A 14,056-nucleotide genomic window follows, 5' to 3' on the forward strand; every position below is an offset into this window, starting at 1 on the left:
CTCTCTGACTTCGCTGGTGACTTTTTCCAGCTCTGTTGGTCCAGTTGCTAATCAGGAAGTCCACTTCTTTCTCAGTGAATCCTTGTGAGTGCAGCTGGTGCAGTCTTGCAGAGTGCAGAGCTTCTGTGGCACAGTCCAAGGGTCTAGAAGGCTAGTCTTTCTTCTTCTTTTGTTCCAGGCAGTGTTTTGAGGAACTTGTGCAGCTCTTCTTTATTTAATCTCCATTCTGGGCTGGCAGGGGGAGTGGTCATTCTAACCAGTATGAGTAAAGCTACCTTCTTCTGCTATGGCCACTTTTTGTGAAGTGTGGCATGTTTTTGACACAGAATGTCCTATTATTCCAAATCCAAAATAGAGAAAATCTCTTCTTGGTGTGTTTGTCTGTGTAACCTAACCCAAAAGTGTGGCTAATTATTGACTACATTCCCCTTCCAACCCTTCTTCTAATCTAGTTATGGGGGCTTTCATCAGGTTGGGTAGCAAGGAAGTGGGAGTTGGTCTGTGTCCTCTTACGTCTGTTCTCATGCCTTTGAAGTCCAGCTTATCTTCCTGGCTTCTCTAGGAAGAAAATCTTGTCCCACCAAATGGCTGTATTGTTTCATCCCCAGGCCTCTACACCTATTCAAGGGATCAGGTTGGTTCAGGCTGTCAAAGACCGACCAATCCGAAAAAGCTGCTGCAGGGCTGTTTTAAGTAAATAATAAGTTCTAAAACTATATTTCTGTAATAGGTATATTGAATCCAACCTTGGCAAGTTGTTGGATTTAGTGTGATTATTAATTTGACACTTTGAATGGTGTTGCTAACTCCAAAGCAAGGATAGACTTTATTAAATGTAAAAAAGCCTTCCCCATGCATACCAAATACTATATACCTTTAGAAGACAGGACATTGCCTCTGGGCCTGGTTAGCAGAGCTAAGGGTGCTTTCATAGTGAGTAACCACCACCATCACTCAAAAAATTGGAGTTATCAGGGCTTAAAGGATGACTTTCCTAGAATGTGCATAATGTCCCTATAGCTTACCAATGTGTCTTTTGGTGTGTCAATCACAAAATGTATTGAGTAAGTATTTTAAATTAGTAGGTGATCTGTCCAATCCACTTGAAGAGGGTTTGAGATTTGTAGGGGCTCTTTCTTAGCCAAAATTGTGCCAAAGGTGTGCCCCTTGTTGTGACTAGGAGAGGTGCAATGCTGAAGCACATTATTGCCAAAAAGGAAGGATTCAAGAAGGGAAGTGTAATTATCTTTACGTCAGTGGATGTTTAATTCTCCTAGTAAGTTCTGATCTCAGCAAGAGATTAGCTGATCAATGCCTTGAATCAAAAAATGAATTAGCAAAGTTCTTCTCTTCACCAAATGGGATGTATCATGTTAAGGGTCAGAGATTTAGTGCTTGTGCTAGTAACTTCCCTAGTGAGGCACTGGATACATTTATGACAATGATCACTATGCATTTAGAGGACCGTTTGTGTTTAAGTGCATACTCCCACCTGATTTGTCCATTCTGTTGAGGTGGAGAATCATGGATACTGGTATATAAACACCAAATAGTGACATTGAAGATGGGCTGATCAAGGTTTCTGTGTGGGAGAAAGCATCAAGGTCATGGTCTTTCATGAGAGCAGATACACTGCAACATGAAAAACAGTGGACGTATGGTTTTAGAGGAGAATTTGAATATGAAGACTTCGTTAGAGTGCTGGCTAACTAGTGTAGGACAAAGTAGCTCATCTGGGACTACTTTGGTGAATTAATTTCTGGTTCTGCTTGAAACATTACGTTCTAACAATAGTGAGAGTGTGGTGAGTTGTAGTATCTGAGTCTGTAGAATAATGGTGGGTGAAGAGTGTGTTAGACTTTGTATGGTAGCATGTTCAGTGAAGTTAGGATTGGGTACATATCAGCATGCTCAGGAATGGGTATGTTGAGTGAATAGTGGAGGGTAGTCAGGAGAGCAGTTTTTAAGTAACAGTGTGTATAGGAGAAGGATATAAAGAGCATGAGTTGTTGGTCTAATATAGTTTAATGATCACCTTCATTTCGAGGAGTAGGTGACACACATTCATTTAGAGGAGGTGGTGAAGGATTTGTACTTAGTAGAACAACAGGTGTCTTTCGTGAAGTGGATGGATATCAAGGGTCTGGATGTTCAAGTTATTTTTAGGGTCAATTCTTTAAAGGAGGCTGTGGCATATACTGTCTGGAGCAGGTGATGGGTCTACAAATGTAGAATGTATTGTTGAATTGTGGTTTGTATACAGAGGGTGGGATATTGGTCTTGTAAGAAATTGGATTGGTTGTTGACTGCGGTGTGAGCCCTGTTCAAACAGCACCCACAATCATTGTCAGGGTAAGGTGCAAGCAAACCCTAAATTAACCCGTTCTCAACCCCCTAGTACCTTGGCACAGAGCAGTCAGGCGTAAGTTAGAGGCAATGTGTAAAGTATTTGTGCAACACTTCAAACAGTGAAACAATGAAAACACCCACAAAAAGGTTAGGCAATAGAGCTGAACTGAATAAATAAAACAACACCATAATAAAAAAATCAGTTGAAACAGAGATATTCAATTTTAAAGTTCATAGTAAAAATAGTACCAAAAAGTGTAAAGCTCAAACTGTGGCCCTTTGGTGGCGCTGGACTGGGACCAAGTAACAAGGTCAGGCTGGCTACAATAGAGCAGGGGCCTGCTAAAGGGACCCAGTGAGGCCTGCTGAATCCTGACTTGCAGAGCATTAACTGGATCTGCATCAAAGATGCATCACGCAACCAAGGTAATGTGTTGGCTCCGAGGTGTGCTGAGGCTGCAGTGTGAGCACCTGCATCATAGTTGAGGATCCGGTTGATGGGGCTTGCGATGCAAAGTGTGGCATTGAGGATGCAGCACACAGCCAATTCACAAGAGCTACATGGCTGCGATGCATTGTCCATCATCCGTTCTGTTCAGGTTTCCACTGCACAGCAGAGGAGATGCGTTTGTTCCACTGGATCCATAGAGACTTGAAAGCACCTTGGCCCCACTTTCAAGGGTCCTCTACTTGGCAGGGTAAACAAATATAGCAGAATCCAGGGGAAAGGTTTTTGGAGCCTTCTGTCCTGAGTCTCAAGCCAGGAAGCCAGCCAACCATCCCTTGGAGTCACTCTGGGGTTCTGTGTTCCAGAGATGGAGGTCCAGAGCAGGAGGCAGCAGGTCAGCACAGCAAAGCAGCAGTCCAGCAGAGTGGCAGTCCTTCAGCAGCACAAAAGTCATTCTTCCTGGCAGAGTATCCAAAGACCCAGAAGTGTATTGGAGAGTTGAGGTCCAGTATTTATACCCATTGTTGCCTTTGAGGTGGGAGAGAAAATGTAGCGATTCACCTATGAAGTCCCCATGCATCTTGTCTTTCCTGTCTCAGGTCAGCCAAAACAAGATCAGAAAAATGGAGGATGAAGGCATAAAGCTGGAAGGAACACCGCTCTAAGATAAACAAGTTGGACAGGTCTGTTGCAGAAATTAGGGTCTCTGAAACCAGTTGTGAATATGTCAGAGAGGTGTTCCTAAGTAGGTTATAGACTGGGCCAAAGGCAGCCATTAGGGAATGAGGAATGTTGTGGATGGAAGAAAGTATGATGGTGGTATTATGAACAGTTTTTTTTTTACTGGGCATGGTATCAATGTCATTGTCTCTAGGCAGGTCAGAAGTTTTCCATGCATTGCGGAAGTGAAAGAGAGTGGTATGGGGGCTGGATCATGGTCTTCTCAGTATCATAAAGGTTTATATGTAGATCGCATTAGTGGTTGTGGTAAAAACAATGGTAAGTTTTGCACTGTGTGGGAATTTTTATTTCTTCAAAGCTATGAAGAAAGGGAAAAAGTTGCCTAGCTGTCATAAGAAAGGGTAGATCAGTTTTAACCGTGCCCAAATAGAGACTAAGGGCCTCATTTAGAAATTAATTTGGTTGAAACAAGTGGTTGTAATTCACCCACCATCTTTTTACAGTCACACATTATTTTGCAAGCTGACCTATATACGATCAGATCAATTCTTAAAAGAAGGAATCAGAGTAGGTCACAAATTAATGAGTGAAATTGCAAATTGTGACTCACTCTGATTGGAGGTCAAAAATTACTTCTGGTATTAAAATCAAGACCTTGTGCAGTATTATTAGGTAAGGTACATACCTAAAAAAAAAATCTCACTCAAGGTTCTTAAACCTTTTGTTGAAATGTAGTGGTTCACACCCCTTACAAAGGTAGCTTTTGGATTCAGGTATCACCTCAAGGCTGCATGAAAAAATACCATAATCATACATATTCAAGATTGACGCATCCTAACGTAATTGTCTTTGGTACCAGACCATCCTGGCTCCAGCTGGATGACCGAAGAGTGCTTTAAGCATTAGCTTTTTTAAGGTTTTCTGAATTTTTTGCTATAACATTTACATTTCCTATTGACTTTCTCAAGCAGGAGCATATCCCTGCCAAGTCCTGACCCACATCTATGTACCCCTTAGTGTTCTCAAAGTAGGGGTATCAGATTTGTGTGGCTTTTAAACAAATTTGAACAAGGATACAGCCATTGCACAAAGGGAATGTTTTTTTTAAAAAAATATTTTTAATGAGGAGAGCCTCCATTGGGAATGATTGAAATATTGAGACCGGGGTCACTTGGACCCAAAGAATGACATCAGCCTCAGACATTTCCGAAAACAAGACACAGGGAAATCCAGGGTGATGTGGCCTCTGTGAATCCCAACATGTTTATTACGCATGCAAATATCAATGTATGGGTAAACATGGTCACAAATCCTTCACTCTTCTGGGCCAGAAACCTTGCAGAATGTCCAGTAAATGGCAGAAGTCTTACCATTAAAAGTTGACAAACTTTCCCTGATGAAGCTTTTATCCATATGTGTCTTTGCATCTGATTGAGAGGGAAGCATGGAGGTATGAGTTAGCTGCCCACAAAAAAGGAAGAAATTCTCCATTATGTAGGGGGTGGAAGCAACATTTTTAGCCTTATGCATACATTTGTGTTGAGTACACACATGATATCATCTGGTGAGGAACTGAAGCAAACAAGTGTAAATGTTTGTTATTTACAGACCATTGTTTCATTGAGACAGTAAGAATGCTCATTTCTTTTTCTATTGAGAAGGATTAATATGTGTCTTCTTTCTTGTATTTTGTGCCGTTTCTTATTCATTTTACACATGTTGTTATTTCGTTCACTGTATCAACTTTATTTAGTTATTGTATGAAGTACACCGACATAATGCACTGTATATCAACGTGAAAAAATATGTGTTCAGGCAGTTGTTATGTGTACATACAAATTCACTAGATTCACCTGCACAAAGCCAGCTGTTGAACATGGAAGACCTGTGTATTTTCATTTTTAGTGAATAGAAGGCTGCATTTTTGATGAAGATCATTTCTTTTCTTCCTACAATATACACATTTAAAAACACAATTGAAGATGTAATTACAATCAATTGAATTGTTCCAAGAAAAGGAAGGACTGTCATCCCTGCAAGGTTATAGTTGTCATTTAATATTTTTGGGAAAAACAACCATGTCAACCGAAATTGAAATGTTACATAAAGGGTAATGTTCAGCCCTAATGAATAATGTGCATTAAGCAAGCAAGACCTCATTGGACTGATTTCTAAATTAATATATATATTTTTTAATTTTCCTTTAGTCTCAATGTTTTATTGAAAACAATTTACCACTCTTACAAATCACTCAGAAATCTCACCATATTACTTCATTTGAAAGACATTATTTATCAAACTTACTTTGCTTCATTCTCAGGTTTTTATGGAAGACTTCTGAATGGAAAGAATGTGAAGTTAGTCAACTACTTGATCAGCAGGACTCACGTCGAAATAAACCCCACAATCTTTGCGGTGGTGGGATACAAACCCGTGATGTATTTTGTGTAAAAAGCACACATGAAATTGGGATGCAGGCTTTGAAAGAAGGTATGTTCAATTATGCAAAAGTATCAAATGACAATCTTGGTGATCTTTTAGATGACTCAATTGATAACAGGAAATATTGCTGAAACTGTAAATTATTTTTAACCAATTTATTTCCTTTTCTGAGTGACCCATTTGATTGCAAGGTGTGTGTTTACTTAGTCCATTATGATAATAACTACAACTTTGGTTAAATATATCTGAAAAAATAAGGGCATGCCACAAGTAGTATTTCAAAATTATGACTGTCATATACTAAAGTAACCAGATTTATAAGAAACTAATAATAAGTTCCACAACTTTGTACAACTACATAATGAGGATTTCGTGAAAGTTTAATAATGATGGATCTTCTGAGAATGTAAATATTTGCAATGACCATCATCCAAGGTTAGCATAGCCCAAGCAGTTACAATGTCTTAGTTTCCTCCCATCAGATCATTTAGAATAGTGTTTAACCAGTGAAATTAATACTGTACAACCATTCAGTCTCCCCATGTGACTGTATCCTGCCTCCTGATGCAAGGGAGTGAGATCTGCTCTGTAGTATTTTCTCACTCATCAGATTGTGTTGGGACTTAGATTTAGATTTTCATTCACATGATGGAGTGGTCAATGAAAATAGGCAGTGCTGTGTTAAAAGAATGTTATAAAATTATAAAAAAATACCACATTTACTACAATAGTATGCCAATGATTACATAGGTTGTGCTACTTAAAAATATTTGTTTAGATATATGTTAAGCATTGCATTATGACAGTGTATTGTTATACAGATCCCACTAAAATAATTGGACTGCTTAGTAGGACAACAGAACTTCAGAATGTGGGGACCGAGTCCATCCACATCATCAGACACTGTTGGCCAAATTCCTGGCTAGCTGGCAGTACCTGAACCCCTAACCTTGCTGGGATAAAAGGTAATTATGGCAACCTGAACATGACAATCTGATCCCCTATGGAATCATGGAAATGGATCTTATTCCTTTGCTGTCTTACCCATGCATGCCCAGAGAGAACAGAAGAGAAATACGAGATATGTTTTCAATATATTTATTGAAACAATCAAAGTCTTACATAGACAGAATGAGCTGCAATAATTAGGCAGATTAAACAGAGCAATGTTATCAGCATTATGAACATGATGAAGACAATAAACAATCTAGCCATTGCAAATGATTTCTATAAACTCCTACCGGTCACTAACCCTATACTGAGAGCATAGTGAATGTACCTTCCGCCTTTGCTCTGTCTAAGAGGATAGCCTTATTTCCAGTACCTGAAGAAGTGAGCAAGGAGCCAGCCTGTAGTGTAGATGGCAATCCTTTCTGCAAACTGGAAGATCAGTGCCAGCAGAGCTGCATGTCGGATAGAGCGATTGTTCCAAGACGGTCATGGCTGGATCAGCGTATCATTTATATAATCAAAGCCATACTGTAATAGAGGCACAGATCTGATGCAATGATATGTGTAGATGTTAAAAGCCGTTGCTGAATGGGCAATGCAAGCACTAAGATCTCACTTACACTCTTTCTAGCCTTGAACGGAATGCACTGATTAGATGTCAAGAAAGACTAGGTACAAAAGGTCCTCACTACGTACTTAGGATATAGGCCCTCATTCTGACCTTGGCGGGCGGCGGAGGCCGCCCGCCAAAGTCCCGCCGTCAGATTACCGTTCCGCGGTCGAAAGACCGCTGCGGTAATTCTGACTTTCCCGCTGGGCTGGCGGGCGGTCGCCTTCAGACCGCCCGCCAGCCCAGCGGGAAAGAGGCTTCCACGATGAAGCCGGCTCGGAATCGAGCCGGCGGAGTGGAAGCTGTGCGACGGGTGCAGTTGCACCCGTCGCGTATTTCACTGTCTGCGCAGCAGACAGTGAAATACATGTAGGGGCCCTCTTACGGGGGCCCCTGCAATGCCCATGCCAGTGGCATGGGCACTGCAGGGGCCCCCAGGGGCCCCGCGACCCCCCCTACTGCCATCCGGATCCCGGCGGTCCGACCGCCGGGATCTGGATGGCGGTAGGGGGGGTCGGAATCCCCGCGGCAGTGCAGCAAGCTGCGCCGCCGCGGAGGATTCAATGGGGCGGCGGTACACTGGCGGGACCCCGCCAGTGGTGCCGGTCCGACCGCGGCTTTACCGCCGCGGTCGGAATCCCCATTGGAGCACCGCCGGCCTGTCGGCGGTGCTCCCGCGGTCCTCCGCCCTGGCGGTCAAAGACCGCCAGGGTCAGAATGACCACCATAGCCTTCAATACAAATATCAATGCAATCACACTGACAAAAAGAAAGACACATAAAGGTGGTAAAGCCGCGGTCGGACCGGCACCACTGGCGGGCTCCCGCCAGTGTACCGCCGCCCCATTGAATCCTCCACGGCGGCGCAGCTTGCTGCACCGCCGCAGGGATTCCGACCCCCCCTACCGCCATCCAGATCCCGGCGGTCGGACCGCCGGGATCTGGATGGCGGTAGGGGGGGTCGCGGGGCCCCTGGGGGCCCCTGCAGTGCCCATGCCACTGGCATGGGCATTGCAGGGGCCCCCGTAAGAGGGCCCCTACATGTATTTCACTGTCAAATACGCGACGGGTGCAACTGCACCCGTCGCACAGCTTCCACTCCGCCTTCTCGATTCCGAGCCGGCTTCATCGTGGAAGCCTCTTTCCCGCTGGGCTGGCGGGCGGTCTGAAGGCGACCGCCCGCCAGCCCAGCGGGAAAGTCAGAATGACCGCCGCGGTCTTTCGACCGCGGAACGGTAATCTGACGGCGGGAGTTTGGCGGGCGGCCTCCGCCGCCCGCCAAGGTCAGAATGAGGGCCAAAGTGTGAAATTTCTGTGGAATATCAGGTGACATTCAGCTTGTCCTTCACTTGCTTCTGGTTTCATTTCGAGTTAGGATTTGATAGAAAGTCAGCTTATACCAGTTGAGAAGGTCTGATTTTGTGTGGGATTCTTTGAATATTTACACTTTACCCATCTCTTTTTACATCTTTGCATACATTTAAAGTGGCTTTACACTTTTTGGATAAAATCATTCTTGGTGCAGCACTTAAGTCAACTTTTGGTGCTAAAACATGCTATTGTTTGCTGTGTGTTGCATTGCATGAGTGTAGGAAAGTGAATAATATTTGGGGTGGTCGGCTGCACACCACAAAGAAAAATACATTAAATTGTCAAGTTGAACATTAGTGACACTAAATTAACCTGAACTCAACCACCTGTTAGTTATTGCACAGAGCAGAAGGGTTTAACTTTTGGCAGTGTCTAAAGTATTTATGTAGTATTGAAGTAGTTATAGAGACAAAAGAATAAAAATCATTAATTGAATTACAATGATAGAGTGAAATTTAATAAACAAAGTGACACAGAGTTGAGAAAAATCCAATAGGAGGAACTGAGGATGTGAGCTATTATAATTTTAAATGTAAGAATTGTGCCAAAAAGCCATGAGTGCCAATAGTCATGATAGACAGGGGCCAAGGTGTGATTTCAGGCCGACTCTGATACAGCACCGGCAAGATACACCAATCAGGTGCATTCTAGTCAACGATTTTACCTTCTGACTTAGGATTTTGGGTTTGAAGGAGTACTATTTTCATCAAACAGAAATTCTGCTCTCCTTATTTAGAGTCATGCAGAACATCAGTATGTCAGTGACAGAAACTACTTTGTTTCCACCACTGACATACACCTCCGATGGCCCAACAGAGGAAGGGCCATAAGACTATTGGTCATTCGACACATCGCCTCATTTACAAATATGCCAAAAACAGTTAAGCAAATGTCACCATGTTTAAAGGGAAGCGCACATACATTATGACTGTTTAGCAGGGGTAAAGTGCACAGAGTTCTAAGTCATGCAAAAATAGGGTCCATAAACAGAGAAAACATGAGATGACCATTCTGAAAAGGTGGATTTACTATATTGGATGCCTGCTCAAAAGAATATGACATTTCCATATTCAAATCAGAAAAGAAGAATGGTCTACCCTTCAGATTGACCCTATTACAAAAGAATGCAACATCTTTTTTGATATCTTCAAGTCTGTTGTATTTTGAAGGATATCTTCTATAAATTGTTAATTATAATGTTTTCTTTGTAGTGGCAGCATTTGAAAGATAAATTCTAAGTGAAAAGTACTTTAATACAAGTATACCCTTATTATATATTTTGAGCTTTATCTTTGCAACACATGCCTACAGTTTGTAACCACAACGCATGTCAAACTGCAATTAGCACAGAGCTCGTTCTTTTCATTCTTTATTTGGCATGCTACATTCCTAGTACTCCTCCTGATTTCATGAAACACCTTTCTCTTCACCCTCACTTGGGAGCTCCATCCTTTCACAGCTATATTTCACATTTACAAGACTATCCATTTATAAACCTATTTCTGCAGTCAAACTAGCCTTCCTACATTTCTTGCAGCCATAGTGCGCTTCTTTCAGTTATAATAGTGCTTTTTCTTCTTGGCGCTCTACTATTGCAGCACCGTCCTTTTATAGCACTCCTCACTACAGAACTGTCACATTATTTTCCTTTTTCTTACCTCCAGGTCCATTGTTGTATTCTTCATTACTTCATTACTTTTCTGCAGTCACTCATAGCATTCCCTCTCTCTACGCAATCAGTAGATCTCTTAGCTTCCAATACTGCAGCATTGGGTTGTAAGTCAATATTGATGTTTTCGACCTAGAAGAATATTGCATGCACTGCATTGCTACTTTACTTACATTGGCAATGTATATATATATATTATATATCCTATTCCTAACTACATGTCTACGTACATAGACATACCTTACTCTGTAGTGATTAAGTCAATGCAGAGGATGTGATTTTTTTGTCATGAGTTAATTTCATGCTACACAGGAAGAGTATGCCCTGGTTTCATTATATCATGAACGATTACCATTGCCAATACTTTACATCATAACTATTTCAGAATCATCCCCAGTCACCAAGATTTGTCTTTGAATAGGTGTGACCCACTATTAACTTACTGCTGAAGTTTCTGGAGTAAATCACACCAACTCATACATACATCTTTGTAAAGTGGCCTTGTAGATCCTGTGGCGTAACGCTGCTGTGCATAGAAAGTGCAAGTGTATGACATTTATTTTTGTCTGTTTGTGGATCATGTATGCCTCTTGGTTAACAAATGAGTTCTCACAAGTATGGAGTAGAACACTTGTTTCAGCTGTTCTTAGATGTGTTAGTTATTTAGCTCTCTTAACCACATTGACCCCTAAATCACTAATGATATTTTCTATATTATCTCACCTAGTGTCTGACGTCAGGTGGATTGAAAGGCACTTTTGAAAAAGGCAAGCTAGAAAATCTTCTAGTACTTGTATTTTACTGGTTTTCTCTGTTCCCAAAAATGTTTGTATTCAGCTTTCTGCTCCAATTATCTGGCATATGAAGTGTCACAACATCCTCCATGATACAAGAGGTTGTCTTATGTATGCTATTAAGTTGCTCAAATTCATTCTTTGTTATTAAGTTCTGATTACAAATAGATTGAGTAAAGGTATTTTAATTTTACTTACATTAGCACAAATGTGTGTATCACATGGTTGCATCTGCTTTTACTATCTAGGCTAAGCTTTGTTAATTTATTTCACTACCAGGGTCATGGATAATAGGTAGCCATCAATTTTGTTTTCTCTAAATGGTGGTTAAATAAATAGCAATTAACACACAGAGTACAAAACATCTTCTGCAAGAACATAAATGCAAAAAAAGGCTACTCAACTGCTATCCTTACAAAATATCCACAAAAATGTTGGCCTGGTCCTAAATCCACTGTCGATGGCCAGCTTTCAACTATTTTAAGAATGGAGTTAACCCAGTTCTCAAATAAGTTGAAAACGAATTTGCCTGCATTTAGGAATTAAATTGAAGTTTAAATATTTGTAGGGAGATTTTAATGTAAGGGAGAACCCTTGCTGCCTATGTCTTGAAATCTATGTATTTGCAAAATATGTTTTACAGTGTCTTGAAGTGTGTGTTTTTGCAGTGTATGTTTGCACATTGAATTGATTGAAAAAGGTCACATTTGTAACCTTTGTGCTCTCATGGAGATTATGGGCCTGATTTAGATATTGGAGGACTAGTTACTCTATCACAATGGTGATTGATATCCCATCACCGAAGTCTAAATCCGATAGGATATAATGGGATTGAGAATTTGGCGGACAGGATGTCCATCACCACTGTGATGGAGTATTCTAAATCAGGCCCTATGTCTTTGTTTGATTCCATGACACAAGGAACATATTATGCCTGTAGCAGACGGTGGATAGAAAAGCTAGAAGCAGGGATACGTATGTGCAAATTTCAGCTATTGCTGCAAACATTCTATAATTGCCTGAACAGTAAGTGAGCATGTGTTTCTCAACAGGCAAACTGAAAGCATGCTATATACCAAATCACAAGTGCATTCTATTCTATGCCATTTGTAATATGATGAGCATGATATTCGTCATATTTGTGATGAGTATTGTGAGAAAACAGGGCTGATTGCAGAGGCCCCCTAACTTTTTGCCCCCATTTTCCATTTTTTGCTGGTGTTTTCCTGACTCTGATGGTGCCCTGGGTACTGCTAACCAGTCCCAGGGCCTGTGCTCTGTGTAAAATGGATATGCAAATTAGGCTAATTATAATTGGCTAAGTTAACCTACCCATAAGTCCCTGGTATATGGTAGGGCATGTAGGTTTAGGGACCACAGCATAGGTAGTGCACCCATAGGTGCACTGCTGAGGTGCCCAGTGTCATTTTAAAGGCCTTGCCTTGCTGGCTGCTTATAAATTAAAGTTATATGCAAATTCGACTTTGGAATTAAAAGTAGTTCCAAAGTCTCAAACTGCCTTATTTTTACATATAAGTCACCCCTAAGATGTGCCCTATGTGCCCCTAGGGCTGGGTGCCATGTAACTATAAGCAGGGACTTTATAAAAATAGTTTTATAAGCCCTGGTGAGGTAAAAACAGCCAAATTCATTTTTCCCTCATTGTAGTAAATGGCCTTCATAGGCTAGAATGGGGAGACTTTATTTTAATTTTTAAAGTCTCCTTAAATGATGCATACCAAGAATTTGGTATCAAATTAATTGTTGTAATAAATCCCACAACTTCCAGTTGTGGGATTTAATATAACTTGTTCAGGTAAAGAGTTTTAAACTTTACCTGAAAAGTTGCCCATTTCAGCCCTGCATTGTTTTTGCTGCTGTGCTCTGACTGGCCAGCTCTAGTAGCTTGGCCAAGCTGCCTTGATGAGGTGTGAAGTGGCCTGGCTTCACACAAAGGAATGTGCCTGTGGGAGGGAATCTCCCCTCAGCAGATGGTGAGGCAGGAAGGGGGAGGGCTGCCAAACTGGTCTTCAAAGGCAGAGAAGGACATTTGGAGCAACCAGCAACACCCCCACATCCTGCAACCCCAGACAACTAGGTGCCCCCTTGATTAGATTAGGAGAGAGCAGGAGAGGGGTGTGTTTATGATTTTTAGCCACACCAGTGGGTGGGCTCAGCCAGATGTAACCTCCAAAAATCAGATTCAGCCATGATGGATTTTTAGAGAATGTTGCCTCCTGGGATTGATTTTTGCCACACTTCCCAGGAAGTGGTCATCACAGGGGGAAGGACCCTGCACCTGATTGGAGAACCAGGACCCCCCTGCTTTTCACCCAGGAGCAAGGATAAAACTGGCAGACCTGCACCCACACCGCAGTTCCCTACCACATCCAACAAGAAGAACAACAGAAGAAGAAGGACTGCCCTGCTGGATCCCTGGCCTGCACCTGGGACCTGCACTCAGAAGGACTGCACCAGCTGCACACTTGGGCTTCACTACAAGAAGGACTTTGCCTGGCTTCAACTGGTTCAAGAAGGGACTCCCTGTTTGCTACAGGTGAAAAATTGCTATCCAGAGTCCCCTGCACCAACTCCTGAAGAAAGCGACCAGCTGACCACTGTCCAGTGGCCAAAAAGGAGTTTGCGCCAGGTGCATTCTGGGAGTTGTAGTCCGCACCCCCCCCAAGGACCATCTCAGAACTTCTGGACCCTTGGGGTGAGCTGTGGACCCCAAAAGAACC

The 14,056-nt window shown here is 42.0% G+C and overlaps 1 protein-coding gene across 1 annotated transcript in view; it reads left to right on the top strand.

The window, feature by feature from the left end:
* THSD7B (thrombospondin type 1 domain containing 7B) overlaps nt 1-14,056 on the top strand; it is a 2,268,639-nt gene that overhangs the window by 999,006 nt on the left and 1,255,577 nt on the right. The window contains exon 6 of the mRNA XM_069225078.1: nt 5,799-5,968. Within this exon, the coding sequence (XP_069081179.1) occupies nt 5,799-5,968 (170 nt within the window). The remainder of the gene's footprint in view (nt 1-5,798; nt 5,969-14,056) is intronic.

The sequence above is a fragment of the Pleurodeles waltl genome, chromosome 3_1 (assembly GCF_031143425.1).
Source record: "Pleurodeles waltl isolate 20211129_DDA chromosome 3_1, aPleWal1.hap1.20221129, whole genome shotgun sequence".
In the NCBI taxonomy this organism is placed as follows: Eukaryota; Metazoa; Chordata; class Amphibia; order Caudata; family Salamandridae; genus Pleurodeles; species Pleurodeles waltl.